This window comes from Periophthalmus magnuspinnatus, chromosome 19, assembly GCF_009829125.3.
Source record: "Periophthalmus magnuspinnatus isolate fPerMag1 chromosome 19, fPerMag1.2.pri, whole genome shotgun sequence".
NCBI classification, from domain to species: domain Eukaryota; kingdom Metazoa; phylum Chordata; class Actinopteri; order Gobiiformes; family Gobiidae; genus Periophthalmus; species Periophthalmus magnuspinnatus.
In genome coordinates, this window is record NC_047144.1 from 26,903,535 (window position 1) to 26,924,970 (window position 21,436).

The 21,436-nt window shown below is 43.0% G+C and overlaps 1 protein-coding gene across 2 annotated transcripts in view; it reads right to left on the reverse strand.

Annotated features, from left to right (window-relative positions):
- The window catches only part of dnah9 (dynein, axonemal, heavy chain 9), a 612,810-nt gene that overhangs the window by 25,304 nt on the left and 566,070 nt on the right, over positions 1-21,436 (reverse strand). For both annotated transcript variants that reach the window (XM_033984465.1, XM_033984463.1), the window contains exons 74-75: positions 18,225-18,395; positions 885-1,067 (exon numbers count right to left, since the gene is read on the reverse strand). In XM_033984465.1, coding sequence (XP_033840356.1) covers positions 885-1,067; positions 18,225-18,395 — 354 coding nt within the window. The remainder of the gene's footprint in view (positions 1-884; positions 1,068-18,224; positions 18,396-21,436) is intronic.

Genomic DNA, 21,436 nt, shown 5'->3' on the forward strand with positions numbered 1-21,436 from the left:
AGCTGCATAAAACTGAAATGAGGATTCCCCATGTTTAGCCCTGACTCTTGGCACCAGCAGGAGGCCGGTCCATGAAGTCCTCAGAGTGTGAGATGGTTCATATGGCACTAACATGTCAGAGATGTACTCTGGACCTAGGCCATGGAGAGACTTGTACACAAGCAGGGCTGATTTAAAGTCTATTTTTTGAGCTACAGGAAGCCAGTGCAGAGACCTGAGCACAGGACTTATGTGCTCGTACTTCCTGGTTCTAGTCAGGACCTGAGCAGCAGCATTCTGGATGTCCTGAGCAGCGTACTGATGTACGTTCTGGATTTGAAACAAATAAGGATGCACTGATCCGATACAAGTATTGAATATGCGCCGATGTTGAAACATTTGCTGAATTGGATATTGACTTCCAAATATGACTTCCGCCGATATTACATGAATTTATATGTCCAACCAGGATAAGACAATTTACTAATTGGCCCAGAAAATCTGTATTTTATGAGGAAAAAAAAACAAAAACAAAAAAAAAAAAAAACTTAATTTTGTACAAAGTTGTAGTTACTCGAGAGATAAATAACAGTTACATAACACATTTGGATTAGTTCTGTTTTATTATATTTTTGTTTAAAAGAAATAAATGTTGTTTTCAGTCTCTACACTGATATCATGGTTAATGGTTGATACTGGGTATCAGCTATAGTACTGGAATCAGTATCGCAACTGAAAAAGCTGGATCGGTGCATACTTAGGTTCCAAAGAGACAAGATGTGGTGCTGCTGAATGCTACATGTATCACTGATGTAAAAAAAAAAAAAAAATTGGCCTTTTAAGATGTCACAATAAAATGATCTCATTATTAAACCCAGTCTCACAGACCAGTGTGTACTCCATACCTTTAGTCCCAGGCTGAGCTCCCGCAGAGACCGCTTCATCTCTTGTGTGAGCAGGTTCATGCGCTCACACTCCTGTAGTGCAACCACCTGGTAGGGTGTTCGTTCCTCGGCTTTACTCAGCAGCTCGGCCATGTTGAACTCCTCTGGCAGCTTCTCCAAGAGCTCCTCTAGCACTGCGCCCACCTTCAACACACATGCGTACATCAATCCAACTGCACAGTGATTATTATTATTTTTATTTTTTATTTCGTTTTAAATTTAAGTGTGAAATGCGTCTGATGACAAAACCAGGAGCTAAAGAAATTGAATTACAGTCAATTTCAGACTATTGAGTGTACCTGAATGTAGCAGCACCAGCTAAATTTGAAAAGAAAATCAATTTTCTACATATATAAGCTGCACTTGAATATAAGCCGCATGTTACAAATATGTTGCAACATGAGATATTTGCACCGAAAGACATTACACTGAGGGTTTTTGAGTTTTCACTTAATTACATTTTTTTCAAACTGTGCCTGCAAATTGCTAGTACGGCACCAACATGCTATCAACACAGAATGACCATACCTGCATGTTTAGAAAATATAGGCCTGTTTCTATTTACTCTGAAAGCTTTTTTCATCTTTTTACATTGACTTAGTTCTTCTATGGAGTAATAATTAAAAACACATAACATATTTAGATCACAATATTACATTTTATTGTTTTGAAAATGCTATATTTGCAGAAAACAACATTATTAACATGGTCGATAAGTTTCAATAAGTTTTGTTTTTGACTCTCTGCCCCCCTTTGGTCTCTGTGTTATATCATTCACCCTTCAAAGCGCTACCACATTACAACTGCCGTGCAATTTGCTAATGAAACTACTGCACAATGCATCAGGGTGGGCAAGTTGAAGTGCATTGTTTTGTATTATGCTTTTGTATACAGTATGAAAAATGGGAGCATGGCTAATGTAGGTTTGTGGGCTGAGCTTTGTACATGCTTGTCCTGCTAACCGTAAGAAGGGTTCAAATAAGGCCCGGGAGAGATCAATAGTTCGCTCAAACATGCACGGATGACATCGAAAACCTCTTGAGGGATGTTTCTGATGAGTGAACAATGTTAAAACATACTAGAAAGCTCCTAAATGTGTAGTTTGCATAATAGCCTCTCTTTCAAAGCTGAGTCCAGCACACAGTTCAATATTGTGCAGCACAAAACTCAATTTTATTATTATTATTATTTTTTTTAATCTGAAATGAAAACACCAAATTTCTATTAAGCATGATAATGTTACAATATATGCCTATTCATTTTACATTTTAAATCCTTACAAAGTGGGTGCTTGCTTTGTTTCGTAATGTATGAATGTTCTTATTGCTTGAATTGTGTACTGTCTCCCCTCCCCGAACCGCCACCTTAACGTGGTGGAGGGGTTTGAGCACCCGAATGATCTTGGGAGCTATGTTGTCGGGGGCTTCATGCCCCTGGTAGGGTCACCCATGGCAAACAGGTACTCGGAGACGGGTCTGACTAAGAGCGGTTCAGAAGCCCATCATGATTAGAGTAACAACGAGGCCAGTTACGTCGCCCGGACTGGCGTTACCGGGGCCCCACCCTGGAGCCAGGCCTGGGGTGGGTGCTCGGCAGCGAGCGCCTGGTGGCCGGGCCTTTCCCCACGGGGCCCGGTCGGGCCCAGCCCGAAGAAACAACGTGGGGCCGTCCTCCCGTGGACCCACCACCTGCGGGAGGAGCCATGAGGGGCGGGTGCGGAGAGATCCGGGCAGCAGTCGAAGGCGGGGACCTCGACGACCGGATCTCCGGACATGGAGACTAGCTCTGGGGACATGGAATGTCACCTCGCTGGGGGGGAAGGAGCCTGAGCTTGTGCGGGAGGTTGAGCGTTACCGGCTAGATATAGTCGGCCTCACCTCCACGCACAGCTTGGGCTCTGGAACCCAACTTCTTGAGAGGGGTTGGACTCTCCATTTCTCTGGCGTTGCCCGCGGGGAGCGGCGGCGAGCTGGTGTGGGCTTGCTCATTGCCCCACAGCTCAGCCGCTGCGTGTTGGGGTTCACTCCGGTGAACGAGAGGGTCGCGTCCCTGCGCCTTCGGGTCGGGGACAGGTCTCTCACTGTTGTGTCGGCCTACGGGCCAAACAGCAGTGCAGAGTACCCGGCCTTCTTGGAGTCCCTGGGAGGGGTACTAGACAGTGCACCAACTGGGGGCTCCGTTGTTCTCCTGGGGGACTTCAACGCCCATGTGGGTAACGACAGTGACACTTGGAGGGGCGTGATTGGGAGGAACGGCCTCCCCGATCTGAACCCGAGCGGTGTTTTGTTATTGGACTTCTGTGCTAGTCACAGCTTGTCCATAACAAACACCATGTTCGAGCACAAGGGTGTCCATCGGTGCACATGGCACCAGGACACTCTAGGTCGGAGGTCGATGATCGACTTTGTTGTCGTGTCATCTGACCTCCGACCACGTGTCTTGGACACTCGGGTGAAGAGAGGGGCTGAGCAGTCAACTGATCACCACCTGGTGGTGAGTTGGATCCGCTGGCGGAGGAGGAAGCCGGACAGACCTGGCAGGCCCAAGCGCATTGTGAGGGTCTGCTGGGAACGTCTGGCGGAGCCCTCTGTCAGGGGGGTCTTCAACTCCCACCTCCGGGAGAGCTTCTCCCTGATCCCGGGGGAGGTTGGAGACATGGACTCCGAGTGGGCCATGTTCTCCACCTCTATTGTCGATGCGGCTGCTCGTAGCTGTGGTCGTAAGGTCTGTGGTGCTTGTCGCGGCGGCAATCCCCGAACCCGGTGGTGGACACCGGAAGTAAGGGATGCCGTCAAGCTGAAGAAGGAGTCCTATCGAGCCTTGTTGGCTCGTGGGACTCCTGAGGCAGCTGATGAGTACCGGCGGGCCAAGCGTGCCGCGGCTCGGGCAGTCACAGAGGCAAAAACTCGGGGTTGGGAGGAGTTCGGAGAGGCCATGGAGAAGGACTATCGGACGGCCTCAAAGAGATTCTGGCAAACCGTCCGACGCCTCAGGAGGGGGAAGCAGTGCTTCACCAACACTGTATACAGTGCGGGTGGAGAGCTGCTGACCTCGACTGGGGATGTTGTCGGGCGGTGGAAGGAATACTTTGAGGATCTCCTCAATCCCACTGTCACGTCTTCCGAGGAGGAAGCAGAAACTGTGGACCCAGAGGCGGACTCGTCCATCACCCTGGCTAAAGTCACTGAGGTGGTTGGCAAGCTCCTCGGTGGCAAGGCTCCGGGGGTGGACGAGATCCGGCCTGAGTACCTCAAGTCTCTGGATGTTGTCGGGCTGTCTTGGCTGACACGTCTCTGCAACATCGCGTGGCGGTCGGGGACAGTACCTGTGGAATGGCAGACCGGGGTGGTGGTCCCTCTGTATAAGAAGGGGGACCGGAGGGTGTGTTCCAATTACAGGGGAATCACACTCCTCAGCCTTCCCGGTAAGGTCTATTCCAGGGTACTGGAGAGGAGAATCCGACCGATAGTCGAACCTCGGATTCAGGAGGAGCAGTGTGGTTTTCGTCCTGGTCGTGGAACACTGGACCAGCTCTATACTCTTCATCGGGTCCTCGAGGGCTCATGGGAGTATGCCCAACCAGTCCACATGTGTTTTGTGGATCTGGAGAAGGCATTCGACCGTGTCCCTCGTGGTGTCCTTTGGGGGGTGCTCTGGGAGTATGGGGTCCGGGGCTCTTTGCTAAGGGCTGTCCGGTCCCTGTATGACCGGAGCAGGAGCTGTGTTCGCATTGCCGGCAGTAAGTCAGACCTGTTCCCGGTGCATGTTGGACTCCGCCAGGGCTGCCCTTTGTCACCGGTTCTGTTCATTATATTTATGGACAGAATTTCTAGGCGCAGCCAGGGGCCGGAGGGGGCCTGGTTTGGGAACCACAGGATTTCATCTCTGCTGTTTGCAGATGATGTTGTCCTGATGGCTTCTTCGAGCCAGGACCTGCAGCAGGCACTGGGGCGGTTTGCAGCCGAGTGTGAAGCGGCTGGGATGAGAATCAGCTCCTCCAAATCCGAGGCCATGGTTCTCGACCGGAAAGAGGTAGTTTGCTCTCTCCGGGTGGGTGGTGAGTCTCTGCCCCAAGTGGAGGAGTTCAAGTATCTCGGGGTCTTGTTCACGAGTGAGGGAAGGATGGAGCGTGAGATTGACAGGCGGATCGGTGCAGCGTCTGCAGTGATGCGGTCGCTGTATCGGTCCGTTGTGGTAAAGAAGGAGCTGAGCCGGAAGGCGAAGCTCTCGATTTACCGGTCAATCTACGTTCCTACCCTCACCTATGGTCATGAGCTTTGGGTAATGACCGAAAGGACAAGATCGCGGATACAAGCGGCTGAAATGGGCTTCCTCCGCAGAGTGGCCGGGCGCACCCTTAGGGATAGGGTGAGGAGCTCGGTCACACGGGAGGAGCTCGGAGTAGAGCCGCTGCTCCTACACGTTGAGAGGAACCAGCTGAGGTGGCTCGGGCATCTGCTCAGGATGCCTCCTGGACGCCTCCCTAGGGAGGTGTTCTGGGCATGTCCCACCGGGAGGAGGCCCCGGGGAAGACCCAGGACACGCTGGAGGGACTATGTCTCTCGGCTGGCCTGGGAACGCCTTGGGGTCCCACCGGAGGAGCTGGAGGACGTGTCCGGGGTGAGGGAAGTCTGGGAGTCCCTGCTTAGACTGCTGCCCCCGCGACCCGGCCCCGGATGAGCGGAAGAAAATGGATGGATGGATGGATGGATGTGTACTGTCTTAAATCCACTGTACATTTGTAATTTTAACTTGCATTGTTTATAATTTTATAATTTTATAATCTTTACTACGTTTTAGGATGATCAATTACCATCGGTCCAGGGGCTACAGATGAAAAATAGCCTATCTGGCTAATTTTGGTGCATTTACAGAAATGTTAATTAATGTACATTGTCCCTGTCAAATAAACTACATAAATAAATTAAATTAAATAAAGCTTTATACAGTTAGATTTTTACTTTTACCTCTGAATAAAAGAACATTGCTGTAATTCCAGAACTCAGAATTGAAATGTTATTTTTTTGTTTTTTTTACAAGCACCTGCATCCTATTCAAACTGAAAAATCCTTATTCAACAAAAAATTACTTTATCAATATTTTCAAAGTGCTTGTGATATTGTCTTGTTGCATAATCCCTCAGTTGTCCATGGAGGTTACATAGCAAACAAAAAATGTATTCTGTCAACTGTGCAAAAGTTTTGGAGCATGTTTCATCATTCATCCAAATGGTTTCTTCATTTCTTCACTTCTGACGGATGGAAAAACATCTTCACGCCAAAGCTTGACAGAGTCTAATTTTCTTTTGGTATGCTTGTGATGTTTTTTAATATTTTGGTACTAGTACTAGTAGCTCCAACATCCGCAAACGGCAACTGCTATCACAACTTGAAATTGGCGATGTACAACACAAATATGCTACGGCAAGTGGGAGCCAGAGATTGGGTATGAAGCCCCAATAAGTATCACACTGAGCGAGGCAGTGACTGACCTGAAAGATTAGATCATGGCCTGAATGAACAAAAGAAACCCTGACGCCACTTGCAGAGACTAAGTGAAATACCATCTGAAAGTATCCTAGAAGATGTGAATGCAGCATTGAGAGTGATCCCTACCTCAACCATCACAGAGACCAATGAGCTGATATACACTTCAGCAACAGTGATCCTAGAGATGCTTAGCTAAAAGAGCAACCATGGGAGCCATGAGAAACAATACCCACCATGGAAACAATGGTTAGAGGCTAAAATCAAGGCAGTTCGGAGAGAAGTGAGTCAACCTGAAGCACTGGAAACTAAGATAAGCGGGCACATGGACCAATACATGAGCATAGTGCAGAAGAGCATTGGCAAAGATACCAGGGGAGTCAAACACCAGCTCCTGGTAGACTGAACAGTCGCCCGAGACTGCAGAACCAGTAAGACCAAACTGTGCACTTCCTGGATTGATTACAAGAAAGCCTATGACTCAATGGAGCAGTACAACATCAACAGGACTCTAAGGAGCCTTAATTGCAAACTCAGTGAGGTTGTGGAAAACCACCCTTGAGGCCAATGGCCACTTGCACAAGTGACCATCAAATGTGGCAAGAGTCCCCACTGCTGTTCTGCATAGGTCTGAATCCCCTCAGCCAAATCATCAACATCACTGGCTATGGATACCGACTCAGGAATGGGGCTACCATCAGTCACCTCCTCTACATGGACGACATCAAGCTGTATGCTAAGAATGAGCAAGACATCGACTCAATGATCCACACCACCAAGATCCACAGCACAGACATTGGAATGTCATTTGGGCTTGAGAAGTGTAGTCGGATGGTGACAAAGAGAGGGAAGGTAGTCCACACAGAAGGGGTCTCCCTCCCAGAAGGAACAATAGCAGACATTGAGGACAGTTAAAAGTACCTTGGTATCCCACAAGCAAATGGAAAAGGAAACAAGGAAAGCAGCCATAGCCAAATACCTCAGACGAGTAAGGCAAGTCCTAAGGCGTCAGCTCAATGGCAAGAACAAGACCCAGGCAATAAACAGCTACGCCCTGCCAGTAATCAGATACCCAGCAGAAATCATAAGCTGGCCAAAGGAGGAGAAACAGACCACAGATGTTAAGACCCATGGCAGGTTCCATCCCAGATCCAGCACCCTGAGACTGTATGCGAGCCGAGGACTAATGAGTGTGAGAGCCACAGTCCAGGATGAAACATCCAAGATCCGTAAGTGCATCAAGGACAAGGCCCCGACAGATGACGTGCTCAGCGAATGTCTATGACAGTGGAGCACAGAGGAGAAAGTCCTGGAGGAACCATCATGGATAAGCCCCAGCACGGGATGTACCACCGGAACGTAACTGAAGTGGCTGATATCAACAAATCCTACCAATGGCTTGAGAAAGCTGGACTGAAGGACAGCACAGAGGCACTCATCCTGGCTGCACAGGAGCAGGCCTTGAGCACTAGAGAAATAGAGGCCCAGATCTACCACACCAGGCAGGATCCAAGGTGTAGGCTGTGCAAAGAGGCCCCTAAGACAATCCAGCACATAACTGCAGGGTGTAAGATGCTGGCAGGGAAAGCATACATGGAGCGGCATAACCAAGTGGCGGGCATAGTGTACAGAAACATCTGTGCAGAGTACGGACTGGAAACCGCAAGATCAAGGTGGGAAACACCTCCAAAGGTAATGGAGAATGATCGAGCCAAGATCCTGTGGGACTTCCAGATAGAGACTGACAGAATGGGGATGGCGAACCAACCGGACATTGTGGTGATAACTATTTTACTTCACAGCAAAAGATGAAGTTTAAATCTAGTATTTTCATACTAACACTGTTTTGACTAGTGTCCATGTCCCCACTGTAACTCATGCACACCTGTTTGTGTCAGATGTAATTATAAAGTTTGACAGCCCTAGACACTCTTCCGGCTCAACAGACAGCTGCATACATATTCATAGAGAGATGATTTCGCTCCAACAGCTCTTTGTTTTGGAGATCAATGCTGTTATCATGCACATGTGGTAAGACAGAGGCTAGCATCCGTGTCAAGGTTTTCCCAAGCCTCCAGTGCTGGTGATCAATTCCAATGGAGGATATGGACTATCACAAGTATGGATTTCAGTCCAGACATCAGGAAAATGCAGCGGTCAGGAGCTCGGCTTTGGTTTGGTTTACTAAAAACTATGAAATGTAATTAATGAGGATTGCAAGTGAAAATTTTACTACTCACACATGCATGGATAAAAGGTCTTGAGGCAGGTTTTTGATAAGGGGACAACGCTACAACATGCTAGAAAGCTATAACACCCCCTTTTTAGAGCCTTAAAAGGGCCATTCTTGGGCCTCGCCTGTGAAAAGAAAAATATGGACGTACCCTAGTGCACATGTTAATGGATGGACACGTTGCTGTGGACAGTCTCCACAGCTCCTGACATAGCAGAGGAGTGGGGTTAGCCCTTCAAATCAGCCTTACTTGTTACTACTTACTTGAGCCAAAGACTTTTTTTATTTGTACCAAAATGACTATTTGATGCTGCCTAATGCAACATGTATCACCCATTAAGAAAATAAAATTAGACAATGAGGTAAGTTTAGAGCAGTGTCATATGCTGGTGGCTGGGGTTGATCAGCAATGTGGCATCTTGAAAACAGGAGATTAGAGATTGCTGAAATATGCAGGAATCACTCCAATTACAACTTAAGGTGAGTAAATGGTGAAGGGAAATAACAATAACATGGTTAAAACCTCTGAAAAGTCAATTTTGCATAATAGGTCTTTAACCTACTCAGAGTTGTATTTTGACTAGTTCATGCATGTTTAAATAATTCTGCATTGTCCTGTATCAGAAGCTTCAGTTTTCAAGTTAACAGCTATCTTTTACCTTTTGTTCAGTACAAACTCGCAATTCCAGGGCTGAAATTATTCAAATGATCCCAGGGAAGGTGTATGGAGTTTAAAAACACAGTAGAGTATACAGGGTTTGTGTGTTAAACACACAGGTGATGAGGAAACAACATTATAATGTAGATCAGAAAATAGTGTAATATGGGCCCTTAAGCACAATTCTATGGTACTATTTGTGAGATAGGCTTGAGTACTTATTGCTTTTTGTAGAAATGTTACTATAGAAGAGTACCACAGCAGAGGACAGTGAAGTGACCTGACTGGATCCATAAAATTTGATTAGCCTCCAAGCAATGATCATCTCCACTCTATGAGTGGAACTAGCTGAAAGGTCTAAAAGTACCATAAATCCTGCATATCAGCAGAAGTGGGTAGTACACAGTTACATTTACTGAAGTAACTTTTTAAAGAAATTGTACTTTCACATCAGCACACTTTTACTTTTACTTATAAGAGTAATAGTAATAGAGTAATATATTGTACAGTGTAACAGTACTCTTACTTGAGTAATATATTGTGCAGTGTAACAGTAGTCTTACTTGAGTAATATATTGTGCTGTGTAACAGTGCTCTTACTCGAATAATATATTGTACAGTTTAACAGTACTCTTACTTGTGGTTCCTCTTCCCACTGTGAACAAGTCTACAAGTGACAAAAGCTTTTTGCTGACAATATGAAATGGGTTGAACATTTGTGTTTTTTGCACTGAGGTGACCATAAAGAACCACAGTTACTGTTTTGCACATTAAGTGCGCTTTTAATCATATGTGACTGTCACAGGAATTATACAAAGATTTAGGACTCTAAAGGTTTTTATAGTTCACAAAAGATACCAGCACAGAGATAATAGCATGCTACCATTGCAAGTGGTACTGATGATTATTTGTTTGTGCATGCATTGTAACTTATTGCAATTGACAAACAATTTAGCGACTTACACTCACTGTTATGCTAAAAGTGGCTCCTTGGCAGTTAGTGTGGAACACAGTCTGCAAAGAGGAAGTGGTAAATATTAAAGCCAGGTGCTTAAGTAAATAAATTACATTTGAATTATATCTAACTACAGTGATCCCAGGAGAAATTAAAAAAACCCTCTCAAACAAGTATTCTAAGATTTAAAATAGGCTAAAGTAATCAACAGCCTGTAAAGATAATGTATGGTACCAATATTGGTACTCAGTATCGGCAAGTACTCAAAAGGAAGTACTTGTATTGCAAAAAGTGGTATCAGTACATCCCTAAATATTACTATTACTTGAGCACAATTTTTGGTTACTCTACCCATCCACTACCATATAAACAAAACACGTGCTATTGTGTTTTGTTTATATGGTAGTGAGTACTGTCTCTCCATCACCACAGGACAGAAACCGGAGCTGCTACATAAATAAATAATGCGTGCTTACTCACAGCCGCATAGTACATGGTGTGTAATAGACACTATGGGGCAGGAGTCTCAGCTCGATACTACAGCTACATATGACTGGAAATTATTGACGGGTTGTTAGGGTTATTCTGGTTATTGTGGTCACACAAGGACGACATAACCACATCCTTCGCACATGTGGTGTAAGGTCTAAGGGTGGGACAAGACTGAATTCCCAAAAGAGACGAGATGAGACACGAGATAAGGTCCACAAGATCGAGAAAGGCGAGATTTTGATATAAATTACAATAAATAAATTGTTGTTCAGTTCACAGTTGTGGCCTTTACATTTTGAAAACATTTTATTGAGTACTTTTGCCATCACTGTAGCACTGCTTTTTGGAACTAGAGCTTTTCAAAATGTTAACTCATCAGCATTTTACCTTTTTGTCCAATCCAGATGCAAACATAAGGGGAAAAAAAAATCTCACAAGATCTTATCTCATCCCTAGTAAGGTGCAATTCCAATTCTCATTTGAACCCCTAGAACAATATATTATCAATATTTATAGTGGGTATATAAATAGTTTTTGCAATATTGAGGAGATTTTTGTTATTTTGTTATAATACAATAAGAGTTGAGCTGTAGAGGGTTGAATAAGTCACTTCTGTGGGGAATTATTGCTTAATAAGTCACACACTCTAATATTTGCTTGTACTGCCTTTAGCTTTGATTACGGCACACATTAGCTGTGCCATTGTTTCAATAAGCTTCTGCTGTGTCACAAGATTTATTCCCATCCAGTGTTGCATTAATTTTTCACCAAGATCTTGCATTGATGACAGTAGAGCCTAACCGCTGCGCAAAGCCTTCTTCAGCACATCCCAAAGATTCTCAATGGGGTTAAGGTCTGCACTCTGTGGTGGCCAATCCATGTGTGAAAATGATGTCTCATCCTCCCTGAACAATTTGAGCCCAATGAATCCTGGTATTGTCATCTTGGAATATGCTTGTGCCATCAGGGAAGAAAAAATACAATGATGGAATAACCTGCTCATTCAGTATATTCAGGTAGTCAGTTGAACTCATTCTTTGAGCACATACTGTTGCTGAACCTAGACCTGACCAACGGAAGGAGGCCTGTGCCTATTTCCTTAGTTACTTAGGTGGCAACTTTTTTTTTTTGGCCAGGCAGTGTATAAGTTAGCCATAATAAGAGAGACCGGTGAGCCCATGGCACAGCCGTGGAATTGCCTGTAGAAATTACCTCAGAACTGGAAATATGTGGTATTTAAATACATTTCTAGCAGTTGGCAGATTTGGTCAGGTGACAGTTTAGTTCTCTCTGTTAGCTTAGTATCCTGCAGAATCCTTCTTTTTGCTGCCTCCACCACTACTGATGTAGGGATACAAGTGAAAAGAGAGATCACATCAAATGAAACCTTTGTCTCATCCAAATTTAATTGGACCCAAAGCAAAACAAAGAGAACATTAGGGTTAGCCAGGATGCTAATAGGTGTGAAATCACTCATTAGTGGCTTGAATGACTATGCTAAGTAGGACTCAGGCACTGTGCACACTTAGGGCAACACAATAGGCCTAGCCTACAAACAGAAACTGTAAACAATACTTATTTTGAATTTCAGTGTAGCTAGTTCTGCCCTTCAGATACATATAAGGTAATGTCCACCAGTAATCTGACCAGAACTGAAGAATTGGATGAGCAGCGAAACATCTTCATTCCTACAACAATTTGTCCAGTTGGCAGTTTTTATTTTTCTTTTGCTATGTGTGAATGAAAGAAAACAAATATTTTTGATGAGGTAACAAGATTCTCACAAGAGTCCATTTTGTGTAATATAAGACCTTTAATACAGACCTACAGATTAGAAAACTAGGTTTCTGAACTGTGACAGTCTGTTATAGTTAAACCCAGCACTCCCATTAGTCCTGGAGCAGGTAAAGATCCAATTACATTTTTCTTCTGACACATATTACAATGGTGATTCAAATTGAAACATTGTTTAAGCAAAGATTCAGTTGTGCACATTTTAAGCATGCCTAAAAGGTTCAACATTTGCTAGAAGACTGGAATATGCATTGGTAAACTAATACAAGAATCCCATGCATTGCAGAACATGTTTGTAGAATGCTATACTACAGGGATAGCAGCTTTTACACTGAATAAGACTACGTGGAGACACAGGGAGGGTATTTCAGAACATGTTTGTAGAGGTTTAAACTGCAGTGTTAGCAGGAATTACACAGAATAAGACCATATAGAGACACAGGCAGAGTATCTGTCAGACAGGGACATTTCAGAACATATTTTAGCGATCTCTCCCAGGCTCTACTCAAACCCTGCTTATGGTTAGATGTAAGATTCAGTGCAATGCTCAGCCCACAAGCCTATGTCATCCATGCTTCCACATGACAATTTTTCATAAATATGCAAAAGCATGATACAAAACAATACAGTACAACTTCACAAACCTGATTTGATGTGCAGTAGTTTCATTAGTGGGATGCACACTGATTTTGTTGCGACAGCTCTATGAAGGGGGAGTGACAGAACCCAGAGCAAACGAAGGGGAGACTGAAAGTGTCAAAAACGACAGTGAAACTTATAAAACATGTAAATGCATTATTTTCGGTGAATATAACATTTTCAAAACAATAAACTGTAACATGGTGATCTAAATATGTAATGTGTTAATACCCCATAGAAGTAAAATATTCCCTCTTTAATATAAATGATTAGGTTCAACATTTGTGAACACTCTGGATTCTGTGGATGCAGTCATTTTAAGTCCATTCTAACTCCACCCTGTTCTGTACCATGTCTGTACCTCTCCTCTGTTACTATGACTAAAACATGTCACAGAACGCACTGTTGTGATTGGCTGATTTGCCTTTCCACCTTTCCACAGGAGGTAGTAGAAGCTCTAAACACACACACACACACACTGCGTGCTGTAAGTACAAGGGAAGAGAAGGTTACAAAGGTGCTCATCTGGTTTCTGAAATCAATTTTTTTGAGCTGCCACCCGGAAGCCATTTTCAATCTGACCAAGCGACATGGATCATTCTATTTCTACCTTGGACAAAAGAGGCATTACAGCACTGGTCTAGAAATATGAAGCTTTTCTCTCCTCTCTGACCGCGGGATAGAAGTGAGAGGGACAGCGAGCTATATTTAGTGTGGTGTCAATATTTTTTCAACATTTTAAATTGAACGGTTCCCCCCCAAAAAGCACAGGGTGTAGGTCAAAGGCAGGGCATGCTAGCTGCGTGCCGATAGAGGTGAGGTGAGTAAACAGACTTTTTATGTGGTAGTGGGTGATTTATGTGTTTAAAATACGACACAGGTATAGAGCCAGGTCTTGCAGTAGCACTGAAGCACAAAGCACTCCCCAAAATGTCCTCCCAGTGAGATCAGTCTGCCTCAGTGACAGGACCAGAGCTAGTCTCTCCCGCTCCTAACCCCCCCCCCCTTCCCAAGGCCCAGTGCCTACACAGAGCAGGGAATAATGGGACTTTTGTGTGCTGGAAGCTAAGATATTTCACTTCTTTTAGTATGACCACTATATTCAAGTACAATTCAAGCTTACAACATTGAAATAATAATAATAATAATAATATATTGGCTTTATAATGTGTACAGTGGTTCCTCGCTATATTGTGGTTCACCCTTTGCGATCTTGCTGTTTTGCGGATTTTTCCACTGCAATTCTGCACGATTTTTTACAGTGTATGAATGTGCATTGTGCTCTGCATCCCCACCGACCAAGGGACTGCAGCGCAGAATGTGTGGAAGTTATTTTCTCTTCCGTGAAAATACACGAGTAACACCAATGAACAACACAAAACCTGGCCTCAACCCGCACAGTATGTATTCAAGTCTGATTGGTGGTTTTAAGATTATATAATGTGGTGGTATCATACTCACAGATGGGGGTCAAGACTCCAGTTTCTCTTTTCATTGCATGGTATTCCAAGGTCTAATGATTAGAGCAGACGTATTATGCAAAATCGACTTTTCAGAGCATTTAGCGATGATATAGTTGTTTCTCTCATGTATACCCTAAACGTTGTTTTTGGAGTGGTTTGTGCACGTTTGAGAAAATCTTTAATTGCTTATTTTCAAGACACCATATTGCCGATCAATCAATTTTTTTCACTGCCACAGGCATAGGTCCACTGCTTTGTACTTACCTTGTTTTTCAGTTTTATTTTCTTAATCAATGATACACGTAGCATTCGGCAGCGTCACATAGTCATATAGGTACAAATGAAAAAAAATAAAATAAAAATCCACTGCTCGCTAGTGTGACCTGCAGCTATCAATAGGACGAGCTGACAGCTACATGGCTGTTTCTTGTGATGGCGTTTATGGCGATGTCAGCTAACATGGCAAATTATAACATAATGATCCATGTGTGTCATTAACTATATAGCAGACACAAGCATGACAGTCTTTTTTAATAGAAATAATCAGGTTGTCAAATGACCTTTTATATATTTTTCTAAGCCTAGATCTCGGTAGTTTAAGATCTGAGCTGTAGAAAGAATACAATGTTATACAAAAAAGTGCTGTATTCTCACATAACTCACATAACCACTAAATCTACATTACAGCCAGATGAGGGGAAGGGGGACAGGTGTCACATCTGCCATCTACTAGTAAAAAAATGAACATATAGATGGTTTAATTTCAATACAATTGCAAATTAAAATTGTAATAAGGGCAATTTATTTAAACTGTAATTTTTGAAGTCTTATTATTATTTTACTGTCATTACGGTAATCTGCTTACATTGTCCCTCGAAGACTCTGATGAATCAGAGTGAATGTGCCACGGGGATTTTCCCATTTAGTTATTCAATGCATCAAAGGAAAAAAATGGATGGATATGTAAAATAGAGGTAGTTGTGTGAAAAAAAAAAAAAAAAAGCAGTACATTCTGATACTTCCTTTAACATGATTTTTATTGCTAAAAAAGAATAAAAGTCTAGGTGAGCTATACTATACTATAATGTGCTCAGTCCTTGAAGAGGTCCTACAACATAAAGTGAATTGAAATAGTTAAAATACTTAAAAATATGATAGAAATGCTCACTAAATGCATTAGCCTTGTCTCCCTTATGAGGACAAAACTCAGGTCCCAATGATGTAAATCCTTTATTATTAGATCAACAACATGGTTTAAAGGGCCCATATTATGCTATTTTCTAATCTATGATACAATGTTGTTTCCTCATCACAAACATACCTGGAGTTGTGTCTTCACCTTCACTAGAATTATTGGAATAATTTCAGCCTCGGAATTACTGGTCTCTACTGAATAAAAGGTAAATGGTAGCTGTTAACTTAAAAAATCCCACTTTATGACATCACAAGATGAAACAGAGCATTTTGAGCTATAGAGATGTAGACAGTCTAACAGTAAAAGGTTAGTCAAACGTGTGAATGAAACAAAACACAACTCCAGGTATGTTTTTGTGGAGGTAACCGCATTATAACATGACTTAAAGCTCACAGGAGTCAATTTTGTGCAATATAGGACCTTTAACCTGTTAACGTTCCGATGGCCCACACCCAGGCCATCATCCCGACTTTACAACTTTACAGCAATGTACATATACTTCTACGTCACCTACACAAACAATCTACACATCAAATGAAAGTTACAGCACTCCTCTTTCTGAATATGCAAATGCATGTGCATATGCAATATGCATTTTCACCTGCAATCACCACAGTGCTGACAGAATTATTTTTTTTTACAGAAAAGCCAAACATTTGGATTTGGACTTCATTTAACTTTCAGGGCTCTGGTTCTGTCAAGCATCAACATATTCCCAGAAAATTGCGCTTATTCATTCCGTACACGTCCAGAGAATATAATCCAGTGCCAACGTTGTTTCTCAGTGCTAAACAAACATCTTAGCTTCTGACTGACAACAAGGCAGGCCAATAAGATGGGAATTGGGGGTTACTGGAGCCCCAGACAGCGAATCGGTGCTACAGATGACAGAAATTTACACCCCACTCTCCCCCTTGTAGAATCAACCAATTACATTACACACATTTCTTGATCGGTAAGCATGGTTTATTCTGCTATTGACATAATTGTAGGTAAAATATATCGTATGTAATTGTTAGTATTGCCTCAGTGCACATAGTGCGCATTCAAACCTCTGGCACATTTGTGTTCAGCTGTATGAATCAGATTTCATTTGTCTCTTGATTGAAAGGTGTTGTTTTATTCTGCAGTTTATATTATTATAGCTAAAAATATAAGATGTGCACATATTAGCATCTCATCTGTGCACATGGGTGAGGCACGTTCTGGCACGTTCCTGTGGAGAGTTACGGATCAGACTCTGTTTATTGTTGATATCTGGCAGAATATAGTTCAGACAGCGACTGTGCTGGGATAAACCCAAAATGTTATCTTCTGATTGACACCTAATTTGACAATCAACGTTGGTTTTGCAGATCACTGAAGCCCCAGATTGCAGAATGTTTAAGCTTGCTCTTACCGTTGTGGTATCAACCAATTACTACGCATGATGCATTACTGATGCTTTATGCTAACAGCCAACGAGCAGCTGAACAAGACGTTGTATAGTTTGGCATGCTATATTGTACACAGGTAGAGTACAGTGTAGAGACGCAGCTCCACTCCAACGCATCATTGTGCGTTGTTTCCTGTTTTTGTGTGATGATTATGGATATATATCATATAATATTACTTTACCTCCTCTTAATTTCATACTTTCTTGTTACTAATGTGTTTCAGTTACTCCTTTGGCACATGGGTGGCATTGACCTATCATATGCACTCATCGGCTATTATGAGGTTTTGCACAAAACAAAGAAATGGCACAAGACATTTTTCAACTTTTTTGTGGACATTGCCATTGTGAATGCCTTTATTCTCTATAAAAGACACTGTAGATCAAAGGGTAAAATCTTTATCCACCAAAAGGCCTTTATAGAAACTCTTGGAGCTGGCAGAGGCAGGAGCCATCAGAACACAGCAGGAAGAGGGAAGTAAGGAGAATCATCATCATCTTGTGTATGTCAACCCGGGTGGTGACAAGACACAGGGCAGGTTCGAGTGCAGGAAGTGACATGTCAAAACTCCAATGAAATGTTTAATCCACACTATACACCTGTACTTCCAGCAACAAAGAGACTGCTATAATGACCGGCACACAGAAGACCAGCCATAATCATATACAGTGTGTTTTCAGTTTGCAGTGTGTGTTTGTTTACATTTCGAAGTGTGCGTTTGTTCACTGTTTGCATTGTGTGGTTTGTAAATATACATTTATTTTGACCCATACCACTTGTTTTCACTATATTTTATATACAAATATACATGCCCCCTTGATGTCAGTGGTTTGAAGCATTCACAAATTATTGCACTTTTTCCAAATGTTCTCCAAATGTCTCCATTTGGATAGGTTTGGATAAATTTGGATACAATTCCCTCCATAAAACTATGTGTGTGTGTGGCTCACCTTGTCCTCCCTTGTGGCCCCGCCCCCCTCGGTCCCACCCCCATCCCGTGGCTGCAGCTCCAAGATGGTCCGAAACAGTTTGTTCGAGCTCTGGGTCAGGAAGCCAATCTCTGCGTTGGGATGCAGGCCGTACAGATGAGGGGACTCAGGGGGTAGTGCCTCATCTATGTACTATAAGAACAACAAAAGTATTACCAGCGTTTTTTATGAACAAGGGAGAAGTCAGTCTGCTGTGAAATTACTTTTCTAATCGGGAACTTCACTGATTTTGATTTGACAAAATCTAAAACATGTACACATTTGACTGAAGGAAAAAGCAAAAAGGCAGAGTGATCACAGAAAAAAAAAAATATACTACAGTTCTTGAACTTTAGGCTGGAGGGTGCGGCACATTCTTGTCTTCATTGACCTGGAATGTCCCACAAAGTTCTTATTAGGCTGTCTACATATCCAAAGCTGAAAATGCTCTGTTCCACCTTTTCAAGAGAAAACCTTTTACCTTTTGTTCAGTAGAGATTGGCAATTCCAGAGCTGAGCTTAACCTAAATATCTAGGATTTGTGTGTTAAACATGTGAATCAAACAAAACAACTCCAGGTTTGTTTGTTGTTGTTGTTTTTTTTTTTTTGTTGTTGTTGTTTTTTTGTTTGTTTGTTTTTTGTTTTTTTTGAAGGAATAACATTATAACATAGATTTTATAATAATAGCAAAAATAGCATAATATGGGCCCTTTAAACTTTATCATTGATTCAGTTATGTATTTTTAGTGCTAAAAAAGCCTTGAAAAATTTGCATTCTTACCACGACCAGGCTCATCTAAAGATCTGTGATCTGTAAATTGCCCTGGTGGTGTCAGCTGCTTGTCTCCATAGAGATAGATGGCTTTATTAAAATAGTTTGGAACATTTCAGTCATTTCAGATACAAGCAGAAGCCACACTCCAAAGAAAACTTTAGGTTTAAATGAAAACATGTGCATCATCAATAAAAATGCCTTTGGCTATGGGACACTTCTGGATGAAAGAGGTACAGCAGTGTGGACAACAATTACCATTAACTCCTGAGCAAAATATCATCATTGTCTCATTGCCCAATACTGAAATAACAATGATTGTCCAACATATTTTACAGCAACATGGCATAATTCTTTTAAGATCTGTGCCCTCCAGTGTTCATTAACAGAGCATTCTAAAAGTTTATACGGTTCCATTAATCTTGCACACTAAGATGGATTCGCTCGTTATTTGTAAGTTCACAAACTTACAAGATCCCATCTTTAGATCCTCCCGCTGTAAGGTTTAATTTCACCCAGCAGCTGGTGGACCAATCACAGAGTAGCATCGAGGTTTGTGTGGAAGCCAAAGGCCCAAGTGGACAAAAACAAACATGGCTATGGTGACAGACATCCTTCAGCCTATTGTAGCGAAACTAAAGACTATTTTGTGAAAAAGATACAGAATGTAAGTGCTTTGTGCATTTGTAGACAGGGAAGATATCTTCAAAGTTCAAAGTGTACTATGTTGTCAATTCACTATGTAACACACATTACACAGAGGACTGAAATTGCGTTCCACCGGACTCCAAATGTGCAATTTAACTAAAAACTCACACACACGTGTGCACGCGCATACACACTCATGACATAAAGTGTACACATACATCAACAGTAAATAGATGTAGACAAACAGGCAAGCATATACTCTTCCAACACGAAGGAAGCTTGAGGTAGATGAATGTGCCATATGGAAGGTGCAAAAGTTGTTGAGATGGAATGAGATGTGCAATATGTAAGGTGCAAAAAATGAAAATGCAATTGCAATTGTAAAGTGCGAGAGTGCTGAGCTGCCTGGACATTATTGTATGTGAGATTGATTTGGATATCACTAACAATAACAAATGTTCATGGCATCTTCTTCAGTGTGTTGATCAGCCTGATAGCTTGTGGAAAGAAGCTGTTTCTGAGTTTATTTGTATGGCATGGGATGCTGCAGTACCGCTTACCAGATGGTAGGAGGGAGAACAGTTTGTGTGCTGGATGGGTGGTGTACTTGATGATATTGATGGCTCTCCTGGAGCAGCGTGGTGTGTATAAGTCCTGGATGATCTAATGATCTTTACAGCAGTCCTCACCACCCTCTGTAGAGCCTTCCTATCCGCCGCCGAGCAGCTGCCGTGCCAGGCAGAGAGGCTGCTGGTGAGGATGCTCTGAATAGCACCCCTGTAGAAGGTGATGAGTGCAGAAGTGGGGAGTTTCACTCTCTTTTTCCTGCACAGGAGGATGTGAGGTTGGTCAATATGAGGTTGTCTGTGATGTGCACTCCCAGAAACTTGGTGCTTTCCACAGACTCCACGGCACTGCCATTGATTGTGAGTGGGGTATGTATACTGTGTTTTACTGAGTTTTTCCTAAAGTCCACAGTTATTTCTTTTGTTTCGTTGACATTGAGCTGTAGGTTGTTTCTGTCACTACAGTTGATGAGTTGGTGTACCTCCTCTCTATATGCCAAGTCATCATCGTCACTCATGAGCCACCACTGTTGTGTCATCAGTGATTTTGATGATGTGATTCGATGTGAATCTGGCACAGCAGTCGTGGGTCATCAGTGTGAACAGCAATGGGGACAGCACACATCTCTGGGGAACCCCGGTGTTAATGATGGTGGTCTCTGAGGAGTTTTTACCAACTCTTACTGTCTGTGGTCTGGTGGTGAGAAAGTCCAGTATCCAGTTACATAATTAAGTGCTGATCCCTAGTGTACTCAGTTTGGTCACCAGGTGTTGTGGGATGACCGTGTTGAAAGCGGAGCTGAAGTCAATGAACAGCATCCGTACGTGACAGTTTTTATTTTCCAGATGAGCCAGGCATAGGTGGAGTGCTGTTGCTATGGCATCATCAGTGGAGCGTTTAGGGTGGTAAGCAAACTGGTATGGATCCAGGGTGGTGGGAAGGATGGATGTTATGTGAGCCTTGACCAACCTTTCAAAGCACTTCAGCATAACTGGAGTGAGTACTATGGGTCTGTAATCATTTAGTGAAGAAGCTGGGGATTGTTTCGGCATTGGTAAGATGGTGGTGGTTTTGAAGCTGTCTGGAAGGATAGCTTGGCTCAGAGGGATGTTGAAAATGTCTGTGAGGACATCTGTGAGTGAGTCTGTACAGTCTCTGAGCACACACCCGAGTATGTTGTTTTTGCACTCTTTAAAATGATCACAG